At 41.9% G+C, this 24472-nt stretch overlaps 1 protein-coding gene across 1 annotated transcript in view; it reads right to left on the reverse strand.

Annotated features, from left to right (window-relative positions):
* ARMH3 (armadillo like helical domain containing 3) overlaps positions 1-24472 on the reverse strand; it is a 178314-nt gene that overhangs the window by 106804 nt on the left and 47038 nt on the right. Inside the window, exons 17-20 of the mRNA XM_021700255.1 lie at positions 24027-24092; positions 23103-23172; positions 21761-21821; positions 10410-10498 (exon numbers count right to left, since the gene is read on the reverse strand). Coding sequence (XP_021555930.1) covers positions 10410-10498; positions 21761-21821; positions 23103-23172; positions 24027-24092 — 286 coding nt within the window. The remainder of the gene's footprint in view (positions 1-10409; positions 10499-21760; positions 21822-23102; positions 23173-24026; positions 24093-24472) is intronic.

Raw genomic sequence — 24472 nt, forward strand, 5'->3', positions numbered from 1 at the left:
AATTAAAAACAAACAAGAGGTCAATGTTTTTCTTTCTACCAACACTAGCATGAGCCCCACAAACATCCATCCCAACTTTCTATAACCTCAGTGTTAAGTGACTAGCTAAAATGTACATCACGGTATACACAGCATGGAGTGCACGGCCAAACATGCAAAGATGTTTCCGCTTTGATGGGTTAAAGAAAAGGAGCCAAATATACTCAATCAAAAGAGAGCCACGGACTCTTGGGCAGGAATGCAAATTAAAAATGAATCCTGAGTAGCCTTCAATACGACACTGTGGCAGCCTTCAGAATAATAATCGAAGTTCACAATCAAAGCCACCAATATACTTAAGTACCAACAATAGTCTAGGAAATCCTTAGGTATCCTGGATTAGACTCCTGATCTTTACTAACTCTATTAAATGAAGCTCCAGATACCTGGCTTCAAATACTCTTAACCTACACTGAGTAAAAAATAGAGAAGCTATGTCAGTGAGATATTTGAGATATTATATTATAAACGCAATGTGGTTAAGTTGTAGGGAAGTGGGTACTCCATACACACTTGTTTCTTCATTGGAAAGTCTACCAGGCACTTTGAAAATTTTGTTTCTGGGCTCTTTTTCAGGAACTACAAATTGGCTGCAACTGCTGCCTCTTTTGACTCTATTAGAGGCACCAGTCAGTCTCACACTTAGCTTTGGCCTAACCTTCCCTTGGGGAGTCTTGCGCATCAAGTATGGCAACAGTGCATAGAAGTTCTGCCTTCTGTATGCAGATGCATGTGGAATATAAGATAGCGTGCAGGTTCTGGGACGCTGAACCAGGAATAGGCACCTTGATGGTTCCCTGAGTCCCAAGTGAATTCCCAGAGCAACTAATCTATTTCTCAAATGGGAAGAGTTTCGTGCCATCCACCTAAGAATACTGCCACCTCACACGGGTCTCCCTCACCCCATAAGGAACCTTGTTTGCAGAGCTGTCCCTAACATCAATGTACCCCACATAATGAGGACTTCCCCAGATTTTTTCCTAAACTGCTTTGAATTCAAAGAGAGAGTAGCAGCAAATTGTGTTGCACGTAGAAGAGTAGAATGAATAATGGATATGGGAACTTCTCCAGGACTAAAACCTGTCCCCGACACTGAGGTAAAGCAGGTGCAGAGAAGAACAAGCCAACTACAGGAAGACACAATTACGTGGTAGCTCAGACGTCTGCCTCAGAGAAGCAAAGGGAAGGGTTAATTATAAAACCAAGTGAATGACATTTAAATAATATTAAAAACAGGAAGGAGACAGAGAGCCTCTAGCAGAGCACAAATAAATTGTCTCCAAAGAATCAGGTCAGAGAGAGCTGTCTGTTTGAACAGCTCTAACATACTATAAAGAAAAAGAGAAAGAAAGCAAAGACAAGACTCAACCAGGCCCTATTTTGTGGCCTGGCATGGAGCTAGGATGAGATGCCACAGATCCAAATCAAAATGCGCTCATTTGGGGAAATGGATAATTTCACAGTGACTGATAGAAGAGAAATATTAGCATCTCACTTGCTTAGAAGAAAGGCAGAGGAACTCCAAGGACAGGCTAGAAATAGCACTAGTATAACAAGCCAATGCCTTCCAAACCAGAGAGGCACTATAAACTCTAGCCAATTCTAGCATCCCTGGACAAAATCACCAATTACCCAGGGACACTGCCAACAATCAGCAGGCTCACTGTCAATCAGCAAAGTGGCGCAGGACAACTTAGAAGCCAACACCTACCAGTAGAATAATTTTAAAATACATAGGTGGCCTCTCAGAATATAGGCATCTGTCTGGCTGCAAACCCAAGCACCTCACTTGAAGAGGCCAATGAATCAAACAAGAAAATGAAATGGCTTTGGTTGTGTGCTATGAGCCTCTCCAGGTGAATAGAGCACAAAAGTTAGTACATCTGATGGGAGGATTCTGGGAAGACAGCAGAGTAGAAAGCACCAGGTATCTTTCTCCCTACCCTGACAATCATTGCAGTGACAGAATCTGTCTGATATTAACTATTTTGGAACTCTGAAGTCTGGTAAAGGTTTTCAACTTCCAGGGGAAGACTTGGATGGTAAATTTTTGTTAATTTCAGTCCATTTCAGCTCTTAGCACAGTAGCAGCTACACATCCCCCACCCCACCCCCCCAGCCATGTAGCAAGCAGCATGCACACAGCTCTTAGGAGGTAAGGTGGGCAAAAAGGAGCCTGTTCCCCAAATACTGGGGATCTGTGCTTGGATAGCTGGTTCCTGCTTCTGATTACAGAGATGCAGACAAAGAAGCAAGCCACCATTGTTGCTGCACCTCCTCTCACTGAGGCAAACCCATCCCCATCCAGGTAAGTTACATCCACGAGATTTAAAGGACCAGGTATGGGGCGCCTGGGTGGCTCAGCTGGTTAAACCTCCAGGTCATGATCTCAGGGTCTTGGGATCAAGCCCCACAGCAGGTTCCCTGCTCACTGGGGAGTCTGCTTCTCTCTCCCCACTCTTGTGCTCATGCTCTCTCTCAAATAAATCAATAAAATCTTTAAAAAATAAAGGGCCAAGTGCCCTCTTGTATCCACCTTCATTTTTTGTCTTTCTCCCTTTGGGAGGCAGACATTAAGACTAGAACATTCAAAAACAATTGCATAGGAGCACCTGGGTGTCTCAGTCAGTTAAGTATCTAACTCTTGATTTCAGCTCAGGTCTTGATCTCAGGGTCATGAGTTCAAGCCCCCTGTTGCGGCTCCTTTAAAAAAACAAAAATCAATTGCATATACAGGGAAGATTAGAAAGTGATTGCACATGCCCAGGAAAAGGCTCAGAAGAGAGCAAAGAAGACACTAAGTTTACACTCAGGCTGAACATGGGCAGAGACAGCCTATAACAATAAAAAAAATTAACAAAAAAAGAAAAAAGCAAACTCTAAGGAAGAGAGAATCTGATTTCTTGAACCTGACAACATTATATTAAGTGAAATAAGCCAGCCGTAAAAAGACAAATACTATATGATTTCACTCATTTGGGGTGCTTAGTGTAGTCAAAATCATAAAGACAGAAAGTGGAACATGGCTTGCCAGAGGCTGGCAAAGGGAGGAATGGGGAGTTCTCGTTTAGTAGGTGAAGAGTTTTTGTTTTACAAGATGAAGAGAGTTATGGGCAGAGATGGTGGTGATGGCTGCACAACAATGTGATATTTTTTTTTTTATTTTTTAAGATTTTATTTATTTATTTGACAGAGAGAGACACAGCGAGAGAGGGAACACAAGCAGGGGGAGTGGGAGAGGTTGAGAAGCAGGCTCCCCGCAGAGCGGGGAGCCCGATGTGGGACTTGATCCCAGGACCCTGGGATCATGACCTGAGCCGAAGGCAGTCGCTCAACCGACTGAGCCACCCAGGTGCTCAGTTTTGTGAACTATACACTTAAAAACAGTTAAGATGGTAAATATTACATGTATTTTACCACACACACACACAAAAAAGTCAGTACATCAACAGGCTGCATTGCCTGAAGCCTCCACGCCCCTCTAGATGAATTGGAAAAAAGAACAAACTCTTTCTTCAAATGGAAGTTAAGTTCTGTGTTACATTTTCCTTGCTGTTGAAGTATATCTGCTTTAAAGGGAAAATAAGGTTCTCCACTATCTCCAATTCCCTGTTTACCTGGGGACACTGCAATTCTCACAGTCACCACCCACCCTCTTCTTTATCATGAAAATGAGCCCTTATGTGAAAGTTCTCATATGGAACTCAGACTCTGGGAAATGCAGGATCCCATACACCTTATTCCTGTGCAGCTGCCTCTAACCACGCTCAGAAGCCAGTGCCTTCTAGGGTCCTATACCACCTACTTATTTTTTCCAACACTGCCCAGGTAAGAGAGAGCCAAAATTGTCACCCTTTAAGAAATCTAATAGTCAGTGAGACCACATCTCAGTGGAGGCATGTGATGTAGAATAAAGAACTTTACTTCCTGCCAAAATGTGAGAAAAACAATAAAAAGACCTGTCCTGCTCACTGGAGATCCAGGGAACAATGACACCTCATGAAACCAAATATGTTCCTTTAGAACTAGTACCGACAGAGCAACAAAAGCACAGCTACTCCTTCCTCTGTCTCTTTTAGTTGACAAGATGCTAATGGGCCTATGAGAGTTGACATTTCTCTGGATAGGAAGTGACTTCATGTGCAGAGAAAAGAACAGAGATTTCTCACTCTTTTCAGGGGCTTTTTGGAGGGAATCTTTTTCTCCCTCTAACAGGCTAAACCTGTTAGAAATTCCTATCTTTTGCTTCTGCCAAATTTCTGAGGGGATGAAAGAAAGAGTCAAAATAGTATAAATTTTAGACTTAGCCAAATGTGGTGATTTGAAGGAAAAAAGAGTCTTCTGGCATTCTTTTTCAGTCCTAGGGCTTTCTACACTGCTGTATAGAATCTTTCATAACAAAATTATGGAAACAGAAAAATGCCTTCTAATGACCCTGTATTAAAACATTCTGAGAGAAACTGATTATCCACAGAAGAAAGAAGCCTCCATCTTTTTGCACATGGAAGCTAGAGCAGTCTTAATTAGGCACATCAAGCCTAGAATACATCTTGTAACATACTCCCCTACATCAGAGAAAATTTGGGGGAAAGAGGAAGAACAATTTAAAAAGCAATTTTAAAAACAAAATAGCAACAGCAGCTGCCAAAATTCCTCTCCCCATCTACTCTAGCTGTTTACTGCTGTGTCCTTCTCTCCTCCCTATACCTTCTTCAAAACTAAAAGAAGCAATATTGTAGAGTTATATAAGATGTCACCACTGGAGGAAGCTGGGTGAAGGGTGCGAGAACTTGCTATACTATTTTTGCAACTTCCTGTGAGTCTATAATTATATCAAAATTGAAAGTTTAAAAATGAAACTAAACAACAACAACAAAAAAAGCTCACAATTAGAAGTTCAAAGAATAGTCCCTAAATCAGGACAGCTTGACCACCAAGCTGTCAAAGCTATACTTATACAAGAACACACAGGTCAGGGGCGCCTGGGTGGCTCAGTTGGTTAAGCGTCTGCCTTCGGCTCAGGTCATGGTCCCAGGGTCCTGGGATCGAGCCCCACACTGGGCTCCCTGCTCCGCTGGGGGCCTGCTTCTCCATCTCCTACTCCCCCTGCTTGTGTTCCCTCTCTCGCTCTATCAAATAAATAAATAAATAAATAAAATCTTAAAAAAAAAAAAAAGAACACACAGGTCAATCTATGGCTCAGGTCAGTCTTTCCCTTGAAGATTTTCAGTCCTGTGTGACAACACTACAATATAACAAGCTGCCAACGAAAGCCTCTAAGCTCCCAGTCTCAAGGTATACCTAACCATGAAGTCACAGGCTTCTGCTAGTCATGAGAAAGCCAGCTGGATCCACAAAGCTGTGAGACTTTCTGGGTTTTCCATTTGTCCCAGTAGGTATCTAAAAGGTCAGGCCATGTACGATTTCTCTCTTTTTCACAAAGCTGTGAATGCTTTGGATGCTATTTAGCACAGTGAAGCTGAACAGATTGTTTTGGGGGCTTTGGGGGCCTTTCTTCCTGCAGGGAGGCAAATGTTGCCTAGTGATCTGCGTCTGAGCATAGGAGTCAGGAACTCTAAGTTCTAATCATGACTCTGTTTAGTATCTGGTTCCATGATCCTTAGCAAGGCACTTACCCTCCTATACCTCCACTCCCTTCCCCAACAAATGGTGATAAAAATAATGACTTATCACCCAGGGATGTGGCAAAGTGAAAGGGTAAGAAGGACGGTGATCCATAGATAAATGTCGAATATAAAATGTCAGTATAAATCTGCCTTTAAATCGACCCATGTTTTCAGACTGTGGAAAGCTACACTATTTAAATGCAGGCTGCCTCCCCAGTGCCCCTTCTGCCTGCAGTGGAAGTAAAATAAGCTGACTCCATGAAGCTCTGTTTAGGTCTTTTCCTCTCTAACAACTACATGCTTCTCTCTAAACATTCTGCTCATTCTTTGGTTAATGGCTTGGAAACCATCAAAGTTTCCATTTTTACTTAGTTAAAAGCAATGCATGTATCTGTAGGTAAGGATGAAACAGACAAAGGAAAGAGAAATCACCCGCCACTCCCTTTCACATCAATAGTTCAAATAGGGGTGCCTGGGGGGCTCAGCCGGTTAAGCGTATGCCTACAGCTGGGGTCATAATCTCTCAAATAAATAAATAAAATCTTAAAAAAAAAAAATTTCAAATAAAAAAGTGATAAAGTCAGCTCAACAGAAACATGACAACAAACATCCTCCTGGGTTCTATCATCATTGTTGTTGTTCTCATTGTTGTTATTGTTTTGAGGCCCAAACACAGCACTGTACTGCTTTAAGAGAATGTTGATTCATCAATAATAGAAATTCTACATGTCCAGCTATCCATTTATTCATTCAAATGTTTTCCGAGCCCCTGTTATAAGCCAAGTATGTGCTGAAGATAGAGCAATGATAAAAACAAAGGCCCTGCCCTACAAAAACTTTTTTAAGAGGAAAGAAAGATATTTAAATAAATCATTATGCAGACTTATGCACACATAGCAAAACAGTGCAATATGCTAAAATAGAAACCCCAAGTGCCATAGGAAGACACAGGAAATAAAATATAGTGACCAACGTGTTCCTTATCCCAAAGAAGTTCAGAGAGAAGATTGTGAAGCTAAAATTCCCAGGAGAAATACAGTATGATCAGTAAATAAAGAAAAAATATTAACACAGATAGTAAGATGTTCTGTGAAAACAGAAATAATTGGGAGGCCATGGAACCTAAAATTAAGACAGGGATTCTTTTTTTTTTTTTTTTTTTTAAGATTTTATTTTATATATTTGACAAAGAGAGAGACAGTGAGAGAGGGAACACAAGCAGGGGGAGTGAGTGGGAGATAGAGAAGCAGGCTCCCCGCCAAGCAGGGAGCCCAATGCAGGGCCTGATTCCAGGACCCTGGGATCATGACCTGAGCCGAAGGCAGACACTCAACGACTGAGCCACCCAGGCGCCCCAAGACAGGGATTCTTAACACAGGATCATGGATGGCTTCAGAGGGTCCATGAACTCTCTGAAATTATATGCAAAATATGTATATGCAAATGGACATTTTTCTGAACACAAAGATTGTATCTTTCATTATATTCTCAAAGGTAAAGACCTATTTCCTAGGATCTTATCCTAAAACCCAGTTTTCTATCTCTATAGAGGATAGTTTTAAGACCTAATCTTTTACCCAAAACAGGAGATCTGGGTAGCCTAGAGGTCAGAGAAGAGCTTTTGAATTTTCCATAACTTGGTGAAAAATAGTGATTGCTAAAAAGAGGGCAATGAGAGAGGCAGGCCTTCTTCCTTTCCCTATTTTAGTTGAAGTTAGCCTAAATATATTTCCCCAAATACTCGGATACTATGGTGACAGGCACCATATAAATAGACAATGGCAGCAGGGAGAAGGTCAGGGCTTGTATCTGTAAAACCAACAGAGCAGGCAGGATTAAACCCCCAACTAATACAGCTGCCTCATCCTCGTCCACAAGAGCACACCTGGATTTCCATATGGGAATTTGTAGGGGGACCTCTGGTTACCTCCCCAATAACAAAGAGTGACTGCAGTCAAACAGCACAGGAATAAAAATCACCATTCGAAGTGCAGTGATACTACACACCACATTCCAAACAACAAAAGGCATCTGGGTCCTAGCCAACTGCTTCCTAGACACCCAACGGCTTCTGTGTGTCCAATCTAACAACACACGCCTTCCCAGTTTTATTTATAAATAAAATTCAATTAAAGTTCTCAGCATAGTATGGGCATCTATACACATAAGCATATTTACCATGGTGAGGTTCATACACCTCCAGCAAATCCTTAAGTCTAGAAGGCAAAGAGTAAAAACATGGGCATCCCAACATATGAGGGATACTGCCAGCCAAGGGGTGGGTGGATCCACCATAACCACATTTATATTCACTGATTGCAATATTATACGTTATTATGGGCTCTGATGCATCAGATGTAGTATAGTATTTTGCAACTTTCCTTAACACCTGCTGCTCGGCATCTCACTGTGTATGAATACAGGGAGCCAGGGTTCCAGGAGACTCACCCAGTCTATATAGGAAAAGGACCTAACCTCACTTGGCAGAGAACTCTAGTACAAATACCTATGCCTCAGGAACAAGAAGTCATCCCAGCATCACAAAGAATCCTCATATACATCTCCTCTCTACCTATCAAGGCTTAGGATGCCACTCAGTCAGTCCTGAAATAGCACATAATTACGAACAGAGCTGCACATGACAGAAAGTACTCAAAGACATAAAGTCAACTGACCAACATAGGATAAAAATGGTCTCCTGCCTCACAATTTCCTAGCCAGAATGGGGAAGTGCTAAGATCAAGAAAAAATAAATACAGAAGACATTCTTAACCTCTTTAAAAGATAACTGACTCTTTAAACAAAAATGATGGCAATGTATTTTGGGATTTCAACATATGTACCAGTAGGATATATGACAACAGTAGCACAAAGGACAGGATACAAAGTGGAGGAAGGAGAGTAATGGAAAGCCCTGGGCCCCAGGGAGACAGACCAGGGTAAATGGTAAAAGGCAATGCAACAGAACAACGAGGAAGATGACCACACGTGATGAGGATGGGAGAAGAGCCAGACAGATCCTAGGGACCAGAGACAGGATGGCTAGGATAGAAAGGAAAGAAAATAGAATACAAGAAAAAAATCAAACCAGAAGAGAATCAAAAGCAGGCAGAAACAACTATTACCACCAACTCGTTAGTACTACAATGGGTAAATTCATCCCAGTTATAGACATAAACCATTTGTATTTGTTATCAAGTCCTACAACTATTAACGAACATCCACAGATTTGGTTGTTTTTTTTTTTTAAGATTTATTCATTTGACAGAGTGACACATTTGACACAGTGAGAGAGGGAACACAAGCAGGGGGAGTGGGAGAGGGAGAAGCAGGCTTCCTGCTGAGCAGGGAGCCCGATGCGGGGCTCGATCCCAGGACCCTGGGATCATGACCTGAGCCGAAGGCAGATGCTTAACGACTGAGCCACCCAGGCACCCCCATCCACAGATTTGTATCATTTTTGTGTTTTCTCTTTAATCCTAAATTTTTAGAACCTAACAATCATATAACTATTCATGGACAACCACAACAGTCCTGTATGTTAATAAGAATTGGTCCTACCTAGGAAATTCTACTAACTTTAGTCATTTCAATCTCTTCTGATCTCTGTAGATCTTCTGACATTCCCTCAGTCTCAAACTCTCACACAATCACACTCTTCTCCTAAAATACCAAAGTGCCACTATTACCACTTAGTGTTACTCTACTTTTCCACCCTTCACCACCATAGGCAGTAACTGCAAAGAATTTGCTAATCCATTAATTAAAGATCTCTACTTCCCATTATAGAGGACTAAATTTAGAAAGCCAAATTGGGTTGGGAGGAAACCATGTGTCACAACAAGTGAGATGAATTCCATGGAAGGGGGTGGGGTTAGTGGCCTGTTTCCTTCGAAGCCTCTGACACTAACACACCCTCCTGTGCTGAGAAGCTCTTCCACGGGTGGGGCAACCATTCACACTATAATCATCCGAAGAAGACTTTATTGTACCATCAGGTCACCAAAGCCACAGGACCTATCAGCAAGCAAATGCCTCAGGGAGCATGTCTCCTGGCTTTCCTGAAACCTCCAATTTAATTACACAAAGAAAGGGGTGGCAAGCCAGCATTAATTGTACCCTTAAAGAAGAACCACTTCCCGCCTGCAGGGGTAGCTGTGACTTTACTGGGCTACCGAATGGACACAAAGACAAAAGTAAACACTGTAATTTGCTGGTTTTGTCTCTGGCACAGGGGGAGTGGTACAAGTGACACTGTCTGTAAACAGCAGTAATGCCAGATGTAACACAAAGAACAGGATTCCCCCCCATCTCTCCACCCCCTCCCCACCCCCTCTCCCTATGACATTCCTCCAGAGATTACTCATCTTGAGGAAACACACAGAAGCCTCCCTATAGTCCATATGCTGCTACCACATGGAACTGAGGGAGAATCCAAGTTTGTACTGATTCCTCCTACCTCACTCTTATTCAAAGCAAGAATCATTAGAGCTCAAGATACATTCAATTGTTTTCTACCAGCTGACAAAAACATACAGGGAGAAGAAATTTGGGAAGAAGTATGGAATAGATATGTGCCATGCCTACGTCTGGATAAGAACAAGGCTGAAATGACAAAAAGTGTAAATGAAAATAGAAGCATCCTAAACACACTAAAAACTTTTAAAAAAATTCATCTGTGCCTAGGCTTAGGGGCTCATAAAAGATCTAGGAAAAGAAGATGAATTCAAAAGAGAAAGTTACCTGACCAGAGTTCCCGCCAGGTGTAATGCAGGCGTACTCTACACTTCTTCTGGTAGCAAAGTAGTTTATGTACTACCTGAATGCAGCGTCTGTAACAGAGAAAAACAGGGATAAGCCTAAAAGTATGATGCAACTCACCACAGATACCCTTTTCTTTAGCAAGGCAGCTTTGCTAAGGCCACTAAAGATGCTGGAGATGAATTTGTACACATGTAAAAGAAAGAAACTTCAACTTTCTGATGCATAAATTGCCCCTCCACACACACACACACACACTGCTTGTGCTAATTCCTTTTTTTTTTTTTTTAAGATTTTATTTATTTATTTGAGACAGAGAGAATGAGAGAGACAGAGAGCACATGAGAGGGGGGAGGGTCAGAGGGAGAAGCAGGCTCCCTGCCGAGCAGGGAGCCCGATGCGGGACTCGATCCAGGGACTCCAGGATCATGACCTGAGCCGAAGGCAGTTGCTTAACCAACTGAGCCACCCAGGCGCCCGTGCTAATTCCTTTTATCACCAGGAAAAGAGGGCTATAATTGCATACAGCAATTGATTAGGTATTACAGATACTATTCCCTTGAGTACCTTTCCTCAGAGGAAAGCATACATCAATGGACCAGAATTAGACTACTCCATTCAATGTTGCAAACGTAGGATATCAAAATACAAAATTAAAGACCTTAAGTCTTCAGACCTTTTTTTTTAAAAGATTTTATTTGAGAGAGAGTTGGGGGGAGGGCAGGGGAGGAGCAGAGGGAGAGGGACAAGTACATGCTGCACTGAGTGAGAAACACTACGCAGGGCGCAATCTCAAAACCCTGAGACCATGACCTAAGCCAAAATCAAGATTCAGACGCTTAACCAACTGAGCCACCTACGTGCCCCTCTTCAGATCTATTTAAATTTGTTTTTAATTTAAATTAATTTTTAAAGTAAATTTTGGTTTAATTCATAATTAACTTAAATTTTATTTACATTAAAAGTTGGGGCACCTGGGTGGCTCAGTCGGTTAAGCGTCTGCCTTTGGCTCAGGTCATGATCCCAGGGTCCTGGGATCGAGCCCCGCATCGGGCTCCCTGCTCAGCAGGAAGCCTGCTTCTCCCTCTCCCATTCCCCCTGCTTGTGTTCCTGCTCTCGCTGTCTCTCTCTGTCAAATAAATAAATAAAATCTTTTTAAAAAAATAACATCCCTAATAAGAAACATGAGCAAAGTAAATAGTCAACAAATCCCCCACCCCCCAAAGGGGGAAAATATGGAAAGTTAACACTTTTCTACAATGTTCAACTTCACTTTAAATAGGCATATTAAAACAATATTGTTTTTATGTATCAAATTAATACAGATTTTAATGTTGATAAAGGTACAGCGAAACCGCCACTTATACGTTATCAAGGAAAGTATTACTGGTACACGGCCCTTTTAGGAGGCAATTTGGCAATCTCTATCAATAGCCTTAATAACGTTTATACCCTTTGACCCACAAACACCACTCCAGAGAATTCAGCTTTACCCAGAATGCAAAAACTAAAATGCTTTAAACAAAAAGATGTTCATCATAATTTTATTTGTAATAAAAGAAAACTGGAGGGGAGCCTGAGTGGCTCAGTCGTTGAGTGTCTGCCTTTGGCTCAGGTCATGATCTCAGGGTCCTGGGATCGAGTTCCGCATCGGCTCCCTGCTCAGCGGGAAGCCTGCTTCTCCCTCTCCCACTCCCCTTGCTTGTGTTCCCTCTCTGTGTATCTCTCTGTCAAACAAATAAATAAAATCTTTCAAAAATAATAATAATAATAAAACCGGAAACAACTGTGGAAATAACATCCAATGCTGAGAGAATAGCAAGTAAATCATTACACATACAGCAGTTCTCCCTTATCTGCGGGAGATACATTCCAATACACCCAGTGGATACCTAAAACTGTCAACAGTATCAAACCCTCTATGTTCTGTTTTTCTCCTATACATACATACCTATGATAAAGTTTAATTTATACACAGTAAGAGATTAACAATAACTAATAGAGCAATTATAACAATATACTGCAATAAAAGTTATGTGAATGTGGTTTCTCTAAGTATCTTATTGTATTGTACTCAGCCTTCTTATGGTAATGTGAGATGATAAAATGTCTGTGTGGTGAGATGAAGTGAGCTGAATGATGTAGGCACTGTGACCTAGCGTTAGGCTACTACTGACCCATGGTATGCAGAAGAAGGATCATCTGCTTCCAAACCACGGAAAATGAAATGACTGATAAGGGGAGACTACTGTATGTTATGTACTAAATTATGTTCCTTCAAAATTCATATGTTGAAACCCTAACCCTAACTAATGTGACTGTATTTAGATATAAGGCCTTTAAGAAAGTCATTAAAGGGGCGCCTGGCTGGCTCAGTCAGAGGAGCGTGCAACTCCTGATCTTGGGGGCATGAGTTCAAGTCTCACACAGGGTGTAGAGATTAAATTAAAAAGTAAAAAAAAAAAGTCATTTGGGGTGCCTGGGTGGCTCAGATGGTTAAGCGTCTGTCTTCGGCTCAGGTCGTGATCCCAGGATCTTGGGATCGAGCCCCGCATCAGGCTGCCTGCTTGGCAGGGAGCCTGCTTCTCCCTCACCCTCCTACTGTTCCCCCAGCTTGTGCTCTCTTGCTCTCTCTGTCAAATAAATAAATAAAAATCTTAAAAAAAAAAAAAGTTATTAAAGTTAAATGAGGTCAAAAAGGTAGAGCCCTAATCTGATAGGACTGGCTTCCTCATAAGAAAGGAAGAGACAACCAAGGATGCTTGCTCCCACACAGAGAGAAAAGGCCCTGTGAGGATACTGCGAGAAGGTGGCCATCTGTAAACCATGGAGAGAGGCCTCTGGGGAAACCAAAGGTGCTGGCACTTTGATTTTGGACTTCTGGCCTACAGAACTATGAGAAAATAAATTTCCATTGTTAAGCCACCCAATCTGTGTTTTTTTTGTTATCGCAGCCCAAGCAAACTAAAACATAGATATATAATGAAACCCCATAAAGCTCTTTTTTTTTAAAGGCTTATTTATTTATTTTAGAGAGAGGCAGGGAGTGCACAAGCGGGGGCGGGCAGAAGGAGAGAGAGGGAAGCAGACTCCCCGCTGAGCAGGGAGCCCAAGAGGACCCTGAGATCATGACCTGAGCCAAAACCAAATGTTGGATGCTTGACCAAATGAGCCACCCAGGCAGGGCCCCATGAAGCTCTTAAAAAGCATACCATGAAGAATTTTTCACAACACAAGAAGTTATTTATGTTACAATGGAAAGTGAAAAAACAGCATGCAAAATTATATACATTTAAATGTATGATAATGGTCACAACCATATTCAAGTATTAAAAAAAGATTTAATTTTGATGTTAATTTGGATGGTACGATTATAGGTGAATTCTATTCTTTCTCTTTTAATGTTTTCTCCAAATTTTCTACAACTCTATTTTTATAGCTAAGCAATCCACCATTTAAAACAAATTCATTTTTTTTTTTTTTTAAGATTTTTATTTATTTATTTGTCAGAGAGAGAGAGCACAAGCAGGGGGGAGCGGCAGGCAGAGGGAGAGGGAGAAGCAGGCTTCCGGCTGAGCAAGGAGCCCAATGCAGGACTCGATCCCAGGACTCTGGGATCATGACCTGAGCTGAAGGCAGACGCTTAACTGACTGAGCCACCCAGGCATCCCAAACAAATTCATTTTTAAAAAATTTTAAAATCCTCAAGGTACCTGGGTGGCACAGTCAGTTAAACGTCTGACTTAGTTTCAGCTTGGGTCATGTTCTTGGGGTCATGAGATTGAGCCCTGTGTCAGGCCTGGCACTCAGCATGGAGTCTGCTTGAGATTCTCCCTCCCTTTCCCTGCCCCTCCCACTTGTGCATGCACTCTCTCTCTCTCTCCCTGAAATAAGTCTTTTTTTTTTTTTTTAAGATTTTATTTATTTATTTTACACAGAGAGACACAGCGAAAGAGGGAACACAAGCAGGGAGAGCGGGAGAGGGAGAAGCAGGCTTCCCACGGAGCAGGGAGCCCGATGCAGGGCTCGATCCCAGGACCCTGGGATCATGACCTGAACCAAAGGCAGACGCTTAACGACTGAGCCACCCAGGTGCCCTGAAACAAATCTTTAAAAAAAATTTTTTTACCATCCTCTAAAAGGGGCACAAAGGAACCTTTTTAGAGAAAAGAAATGTTTTATACCTTGACTGGGATAGTTGTTACAAGGATGTATACATTTATCAAAACTCATTAAACTGCTCATCCCATTGCAATACTGTTTATAAATCCTTGGCAAAGGAAGTCCAGAAACACAATGGGCAGATCATGAGAGAATAATATGGAGAGAACTTGGATGTTAATCTGTAAACCAAGAATCGAAGTACCCAAAGTTTTACAACATCATTTCTTAAATCAAGTTAATGCCCCTTCTACTTTTGCCAAAGTGGTGGGAAAGTCCAAGGAGAAATAAAATCCTTGGCTGTGATGAGGATGTAGAAAAACTGGATCCCGTATACATTGCTGGTGGAAATGTAAAATGGTACAACCACTTTGGAAAGCAGTTCAGCAGCTCCTCAAAATGTTAGACGTAAAGTTACCACATGACCCCCCCCAATTCCACCACTAGGTATATACACACAAAAAACATATATCCATACAAAAACTTGTACATGAATGTTGACAGCAGCATTAGTCGTAACAGCCAAAGATATAAACCACCCAAACGTCTATCAACGATGAATGGATAAATAAAATGACGTCACACATCCACACAATGGAACAGTAATCAGCCATAGAAAGGAGTGAAGTACTAATACATGCCACAACACAAATGAAACCTGAAAACATTATGTCACAAAAGGTCACATGGTATATGATCTCACTTACATAAAATGTCCAGAATAGACAAATATATAGAGACAGAAAGTAGACTGGGAGTGGGGAAGTAGAAATAGAGGCCCAAGGCTTAGACTCTACCCCTCCGAAAATCCAGGCTCATCACACAAACCAAGATTCAGAAGAAACGGTCAGACCTATATTTTCATTCATTCATTCAACAAATACTGTTTACCAACTAAACATCAAACACTTGGGGTGCCTGGCTGGCTCAGTTGGAAGACCGTGCAATTCTTGATCTGGGGTTGTGAGTTCAAGCCCCACGCTGTGTGTGGAGATTGCTTAAATAAATAAAAAACTTTCAAGATTTCTCCCAAAAAATTAAGTAAAATAAACATCTAGCACTTACGTCTTATTAGAACTAAGTTGTCAAGTTCCTAGAAAGTAGACCCAGATAATCTGCTAGTTTCAGGCAAATGAAAGAGGCTTTTCCTCTTGAAACTGTTTTGACATAAAAGAATGAGGCCGAGAAAACAGGAGACAAAGTAAGTAAGGCAAAGGGCAGAGCACAAGGTGGCTCCTTGCCACCCACTTGCCCCAAATGCAGTTCAGCTAAATCGCAGCTTCAAATAAAGAATACTTCTGGAACTGGGATTGAGACTCTCTTAGGTTCTATGGTTTTATTCTGAGACAAAGAGTAACCTAAGATCCTACTAACTTCAGCAGACACCGGAGGTAGCAACCTGTAGAGAATCAATCTGACAGCTCAGGAATCAAGTGAAAGTGGATGTAGCTAATTTCTTCTTAGGCTTCCTAGCAGAGAGGAAAAGAGGAGGGCAAAGAAACCAAACCAAAACAAAACAAACACCGCAATCCTCCCTCTGTGGAATGAGAGCCAAAGACACTAGCTAGAAGAATTAAAGTGCTGGGGCACCTGGTGGCTCAGTTGGTTAAACATCTGCCTTCGGCTCAGGTCATGATCCCAGGTTCCTGGATAGAGCCCCATGTCGGGCTCCCCGCTCAGCAGGGAGCCTGCTTCTCCCTCTCCCTCTGCCTGCAGCTCCCCCTGCTGTGTTCTCTCTCTGTCAAATAAATAAATAAAATCTTTAAAAAAAAAAAAAAAAAGAATTAAAGTGCCTAACAACATAATGACCCAAATGAAATGAACTAAATTTGTAAATTAAAGTCCTGGAAGTTTTCAAAATATTCCCAGTAATGGGCTTGCACTGCTAACCTTACCAGCCTATTCTACTTGTCCCATTATTCAGGTATCTCTCTCTTCTTCCCACTCCTTGTAGGTCTAAGTGGTCTTGTAGGAGGCTTTCAGATCAGAATTGTAAGAGGACTACATAACAGATCTCTCTCTCTTTTTTTTTCTATTTAAGTAGGCTCCACACCCAATGTGGGACTTGAACTCACAACTCAGATCTACCAACTGAGCCAGCCAGGCGCCCCTATAACATATCTCTCTTAAAAGACTTCAGTATCGGGCGCCTGGGTGGCTCAGTTGGTTAAGCGACTGCCTTCGGCTCAGGTCATGATCCTGGAGTCCCTGGATCGAGTCCCGCATCGGGCTCCCTGCTCGGTAGGGAGCCTGCTTCTCCCTCTGACCCTTCCCCCTCTCATGTGCTCTCTGTCTCTCTCATTCTCTCTCTCTCAAATAAATAAATAAAATCTTTAAAAAAAAAAAAGACCAGTATCCTCAGGAGTGGTATCAAAAATATTTTACAAACCATACAGAAATATAAATTAATACATAAGTCAATACGTATATCAAAAATTTAAATTCTCTTTTACTCTCTTAATAAACTAAACTGTATCAAAACTGCTCACCAAGTGACATAAATTAAAGCATAAATCACCGTAATAGTTTCCAAATCAATTGTTGATTTTTAGATATTGTGGTGTGATCTCCTGTTTGATGCAGTTGTCACTAGCTACAAGATGCCCTGGTTCGGTGCGCCTGGGTGGCTCAGTCATTAAGCGTCTGCTTTCAGCTCAGGTCATGATCCCAGGGTCCTGGGATCGAGTCCCACATCGGCCTCCCTGCTTGGTGGGAAGCCTGCTTCTCCCTCTCCCACTCCCACTGCTTGTGTTCCCTCTCTCGCTGTGTCTCTGTCAAATAAATAAAATTAAAAAAAAAAAAAGATGCCCTGGTTCAAGCCATGATTTAACTTAGGAATATATAAACTCTTCTGTCAACTTCCCTACTAAACTGATAGTCATTAGGTACCTGGTGCTGACCGCCTTGTTGCAGCCAGCAAAGATGGCTGGATGCTGCCCATATATGATCACCCATGCACAATACACTCTGCACACCAGCACTTCTCACATGGCCTGGATCTGGACAGCCTGCACGCTGGCCCTATCAATAATGCCATCCCAATACCGAGCCGCTGTGGGGCAGCAGGGAGACATTACCTATGCTCCCAAGCCTGGTGCCACCAACCTCTGGTTCAAAGACCATCGATATTCACCTGACACTGCTCCTAAGCTCTGTTCCTACCTCTGCAGCCCTCCAACAGGTGACATTACCAGCCTGGTGGTCTCAATAACTTACACTATTTACCAAGTAGAATGAAAATTTTAACAACTGCTACAACCTTAAAATATAGATTGGCTGAATTACTCTACATTTATTGCTTCTTTGGGGTGTTTTTTATGCATGTAGTGGTTTCCTGTTTCAACATGAGACAGTTCCACTTTAACCTGAAGTCTTCTTGTGGGCTCCACTAAAGTCTCTACTTTCTTCCAGTGCCTACCCCCAGGTTAGGGAATCTCTTAGTGAGAAAGAGCACAAGTTTTCCAAGTAAGAGTAGCTTAAAGGAAAGTTTACTCTCCTCAGAGACTATTTCTCCTCACTCCTTAATCCTGTGGCAGCAGTGGAGGTGGCAGCAAGAATCAAGGAATACAGTGAGGAGTGAAATTAACTGGTTAAGTTTCCCCACCTCTTACTGCTGCAGGCAAGACTTTTCTTCTCTCTCCCTTTCTCTCTCTCTCTTTGGTCTAAGCACCTTTCCCCATTATTACTTTACCTACAGCATTCATACACAGATATGAAATTGTTTCATTTCTGACCCAGATTCTGGTTTTGAGTATTAAGTCTTTCCACACTCCCTAGTTCTTCATATTTCACCAGGAGGATTATAAACTTATCTGAAATGGTAGAAATTCATTTTGCTTTCAATTTCTCATCCTGTGGTATGCTGCTGAAAAGCAGTACATAATGAGAAGTGAGAGCAGCAACCTGGCCTGATGCCCAGCTGGGAGCAGAGAAGTTCACCTAAAAAGGACTTGATGCTCCAAATGCCAAAAACCAGGAAGAGGGTTGGAGGAGGAGGTGGGGACATCTGGATATATGCCCACAGGTAGTAATGAAGAAAGTGTATTCAGCCTGAGGGTGGGACCTTCTGCCCAGCCTCTGTCAGTTTGATGCCTCATTATCTTCTCCATCTTCCCTAACCTCAGGACATTCAATTAGGAAGCAGGTGGAACAAGCAACTGAGAAAGCAAGACAATACCCAAAAAGGTAGAAGCTGGGGGGGGGGGGGGGGAGTTAAAATATTTATGCAGACCAGGTTCATTGGCTGTGATGTGAGGTTCTGGGTAGACAGCCACATACCTGTAACTCTACGTGCTGAATACACAATCTTACCATGTCATCCCACCTTCAACTGTTCCCCATCAGCCACTTAATCTCAGGCAACCATTTTTCTACTCTCCTATGCTTCCTCCATGTACCCTACACTCTAATCATCCTGAATTACTTTCTACTTTCCAAATATTGCCACACTTTCAAGCCTCCAAGCCTTTGAAGATGCTGGTCCCCTGCTTGGTGTGTCCCTCCCCCACTCTTCCACATAGAAAACTCCCACTGTTTCTTCACGAGTCAGGTCAAATGCAACCTTCTCTGTTATCTTCTCTGATGCCCCAGTCAGCATTTGTCACCCTGTGCAAATCTTTTTGTCACTTACCACAGCAGTAGTTAAGAGTACAACCTCTGGGGTGAGAGAGACTTGAGTCTGGTGTGCCACTGTGGTAGCCAGCCTGCAAGATGGCCCCCAGTGGTCCCCACCTTCTGGCATTTACATCCTTCTGTAAGGATGTAAATGTATCACAGACCAACACTGTATGAGGGTTGGTCTATACGACCAAAAGAAATGGCATGTCATTTGAGATTAAGTTATAAAAGACACTCTGGCTTCCATCCTGGACTCTCACTCTCTTCTTTCTCTCTTGAATTACTTGGAGGAGGCCAGCTGTGGTGAGCAGCCCTATGAAGAGGTCCACATGGCAAGGAACTGAGGTTTGCCAACAACCATGTAAGTGAAGCTTGGAAGCAAATTCTCCAGCCCCAGTAGAGCCTCAGATACCTACAGGCCCAGCTAACACTTTTTTTTTTAAGATTTATTTATTTATTTGAGAGATAGAGTGTGCACGCGAGGGGAAGGGAGAGGGAGAGGAAGAGGGCAAGAATCCCAAGCAGACTCCACACTAAGCACAGAGCCCTACACGGGGCTCGATCTCACAGCCCATGAGATCATGACCTGAGCAGAAAACAAGAGTCGGACATTCAACCGACTCAGCCCCTCAGGGGCCCCTCAGGGGCCCCCCAGCTAACACTTTGACTGCAGCCTTGTAGAAACCCTATGCCAAAACTACCCAGTTACACTGCTTCTGGATTCCTCAACCACAGATACAGTGAGATAACAAATATCTGTTTTAAACCACTCAGTTTGGGGTCATTTGTACACAGCAATAGATAACTAATACACTGAAGAAGGGATGGCAACAACCTAGGATTTACAGTAAGAAAAGCTGAGTTCAGGTCCAGGCAATGGTGCTTACTAACAGAATAACCCTGGGCAAAACACTCAACCTCTAGAGTCTAAGTTTCCTCACTTGGAAAATGAGAAAACTGAGACTATAATAATATACTACCAGGTAAATAGCATATCCTAAAACCAGGACATAAGATAACCAAGCTACAAATAAAGTCTGTAGTAAAACAAATCTGATTCCTAAGGTGCTGAGGTTCAGAGATACACCTAAAACAAAATGAAAACTTACCTAATCAGTGTTATAAAAAAAGCAGCTTTCATGGTGTGTGAATTAAAATAAAGAATCAGGCTTACTTCTGAACACCAAAAGAAAATGCAAACAGAAAAATGCAAACTGCAGGGCACCTGGGTGGCTCAGTCAGTTAAGCATCTGCCTTCGGCTCAGGTCATGATCCCAGGGTCCTGGGATCGAGCCTTGCATTGGGCTCCCTGCTCAGTGGGGAGTCTGCTTGTACCTCTCCCTCTGCCCTTCCCCACCACTCGTGCTTGCTCTCCCTCTCTAATAAAATCTTAAAAAAAAAAAAAAAAAGAAAAATGCAAATTACTTACTTACTAAAAGTAAAATTTGTATCATTATTTCATACCTAGGAAACCAAGACTATATGACATGACCTATAAGCAGTCTAAAAAGCTGGAAGTCTACTCTATTCAGAGTAAAATCTTTTATACCTCCCTAGATCCCAGGCTTGTCTCTGGAATGAGGCACACTGACATTGCTATTCACCAAACTGCTCTCTTGCTGAAAAAAATGGAAGTAGCAATTCTGCTGTCAGACTCAATTCAGATGTTTTTTAGGGAAAAAAGATAATATATATATTTGGGATCACACTAATGTGCCACAGCTGTTCTTGGGCATTAAAGGTAAGAAGAATGCAGAAACAGTAAAGGAGAGAGAAAGCCTGAAGACTTAAACTTTATTAAAATATGATGATTTTCAGTTGCGTCTAGTTGTGTTGGTTGTAAAGAATTGCGATAAACAGGGGCGCCTGGGTGGCTCAGATGGTTAAGCGTCTGCCTTCGGCTCAGGTCATGATCCCAGAGTCCTGGGATCGAGTCCCGCATCGGGCTCCCTGCTCCTTGGGAGCCTGCTTCTCCCTCTGCTTCTCTCTCTCTCTCTCTGTCTCTCATGAATAAATAAATAAAATCTTTAAAAAAAAAAGAATTGCGATAAACAATCTGATTTCCTCAGGAGGCAGGAATCTCCCAGCCAGGCCACTATAAATATAATTTGCCTAGCTAGAATAGTTTTAACTAGGCTGCTAGACAATGTAGGCCAACAACAGACCAGAAGCTGTATTTCTCTGGACTTTCCCTACCTTCTAACTACTGCTAACTACTTTGATGCCAAAGCCCAGGGATAACTAAGTGGCTTGCTGGTATTCCATATCTTTGGATTACAACAGCCACCCATGATCACTACTTCAGTGCATCAGCCCTGTTCTTCACATAGTGTGCCTAAAGTGATAATGAAGATATGTGCAGAATCCAAACTGTGGTTTGTACATTTTTTCCCCCCTTCTGGAAAGATGTATAAATCCAGGCCATAAAATGCTCCCTGACACTTCTCCATGCATAGTTTTTCCTGAAGTATACACAGAATTTTTTGACTATAAATTTCCTATCACTCAATTCTATAAAATAGATTTGCACACATTAAGTGAACCATGGTACTTACACATACAGATCCATAGGAAACTCCTTCATCATGTGTGTTACAATAAACTCCACCATCAGGTCTGAGGGGAAAAGGAGAAAAATGAAATCAATCAGAATGAAATGCATTTCATGCCTTTGAGTTGGAAAAAAACCTCAGTATACCTTACACTCATGCTGAATGACAACCACTATCTGCATCTTTATTCACGTGCACTGAAATTTATTTTAAGTAAGGTAGTTGTTGCAACACTTTTCACTACCTGCCACTTGTAAAGTTTTGTTTCTTTGTTTTTTAAAGATTTTATTTATTTATCAGAGAGAGAGAGAGCACAAGCAGGGGGAGCGGCAGGCAGAGGGAGAAGCAGGCTCCCTGCTGAGCAAGGAGCCCGACATGGGGCTCGATCCCAGGACTCCGGGATCATGACTTGAGTCGAAGGCAGCCGCTTAACCAACTGAGCCACCCAGGCATGCTGCCACTTGTAAAGTAACAAGGAAATTAGCTCACTCTCCTATTTCCAGAAGGATACCTTGACCTACCAATAAATTCAGGTACATAAGAGATTTCATTGCACAGATAATTTGTACCATGGCACTAATGCAAAATGCCAGATGGAAATCATACTCTGAGAATCGAGTGATGAGGCAAGCAGAGAAGAAATTATGGATCACATCCATGTAACACTCCATGTTAAGCTCTGAAGTTATGTCAGTCTATCTCTTCTCACAATCACGCTCAGTTTGACAGATATTGACTGAATGGTCTGTGGGGCTTTGGGTCAATAGAGGCTTATTATATAGTCTTAATTACTGTTTCTAAAATCAAGTAGCTTTAGGAACCAGGGCTGAATATCCAAATGAAATGGGATTAAGAGTTCAAATCACTCCCCTGAGGAAAATGCAGAATTCTGGGCAGACATAATCACATAAGATACAACCCCCTACTGTCAGCTCTGTCAGCCTCATCTCAGCTTAATTTACTCAGAGGAAGTTTTGTATTTCTGATCCGTGAACTTCAAGCCTCCTGGCCAGTTAACACATCAATTTGGACGAAGAAGGGAATGAATAATTTGAAATTTTCATCAGGAATAAGATACTTCACAAATTTAAATCATGTATCAGGCTTAGACTTAGCCATTTGTCTCCCTGGAAAGATCTTTTTCTTTAAACAAGAGAACCCTTTAATTGAGCATTCTGTTTGTTGGAGTTGCCTTACCAAACTAAGCAATAAACATGGTTTCTTAGACTAGAGAAGAAACATAACTAGTACCTTCTCTGAGGGAGAAGCACAGCAACCAGGATCTGTCCCTCATCTTAATCATGAAAATTTGTCTCAGAAAAATGCCAATTTTGATGAGACTCACCCAGTACTGCACATACTAAGGGACGGCAGGGAAGGTTCTTGTCCGCTGCCTTCTTCCTGTGTCTCATAGGCTTCACACAAAAAAGAAATGAAATAAGTAAACACCTGAATTGATATCCAATGGCTCATCGTCACGTTTTTCATGCAAATAAAATCACTACTACAGAGATGCTACCTTTTCTTTCTTTTTCTAGTGATGGGGGTGGGGTGGGGCAGGGAGGACTTGTAAATGCTTCTTAGTTATCAATGCAGGCCTGTGACAAAAACACAATTCACAGCAAGACAACAGCCCCAAAGGGCACTGGAGCGTACTACAATGGGAAAGCTGTTGTTTTTACTTTGATTTTATCTCTACAAGTGACATTACTAACAACAGAAGAGGTATACTGGTATTTTTCTTTGATAAAATAAAGAAAAAGAGAAGAAGGTAACTGTGTAGAGGCAGTAACAGTAGCAGTTGCAAAAAACAAAAGTAAGTTTCAAATATAAACCTCAATATGATATTTTTGAACATACCTCCAAGTTTGAAGTAATTCCCTGATACCTTCATATGCTATTTCCCCTGCCTCTCAGATAAATAAAACAGCATCTGGTCTTAACTAATCAAAGATCATACTACATTTTAAAAACAAAAGGCTTAGGCCCATCTCCTTGTTGAAATCTACATTATTGATACATTCTAATATTACTGCCATGTGGACATGGTTGTGGATCTTTCCATCCTCTCTTGAGTAAGAGCTCCATGACACGCAAAAAAAATCCCAACAACAGGCATGGGCCTGTTCAACAGCAGTTAAGCAGAAGCCCTTTAGTAAAACATTCCACCCACATTTGTTCTAAGTAGGATCAATCTCATCCTCCCCAATCCTGCCAACATACCAAAAATTTCCTCTAAGAAAAAACAAGAAACAAAAGTCACACCTACCATTCTGTGTAAGTTTACTCGAAAATTCATATTGTCGTCATGCAAAAATGCATTTGCATACTGATCCTAAAAAAACAAATATGGAGAAAAAGTAAGGAATGAGAGCTATACTTAGGAAACTCAGTTTATAACCTATCACACTTGCTACAAATCCTTGTACTTCAAGAACTACTTTCAAGGGGCGCCTGGGTGGCTCAGTCAGTCAAGCATCTGCCTTCGGCTCAGGTCATGATCCTGGAGTCCCAGGATTGAGCCCCGCATCTGGGTCCCTGCTCCGCAGTGCTTGCTCTCTCTCACTCTCTCTCAAATAAATAAATAAAATCTTAAAAAAAAAAAGAAAGAAAAGAAAGGAAAAAACTACTTTCAAGGACCCGTTAAGAGGGCTAATGGGATAAGACTAGAGTCTTAATGTCGAACCCTACTTAAGCCATGAGATTTTAATTGGA

Source organism: Neomonachus schauinslandi, chromosome 6 (genome assembly GCF_002201575.2).
Source record: "Neomonachus schauinslandi chromosome 6, ASM220157v2, whole genome shotgun sequence".
NCBI classification, from domain to species: Eukaryota; Metazoa; Chordata; class Mammalia; order Carnivora; family Phocidae; genus Neomonachus; species Neomonachus schauinslandi.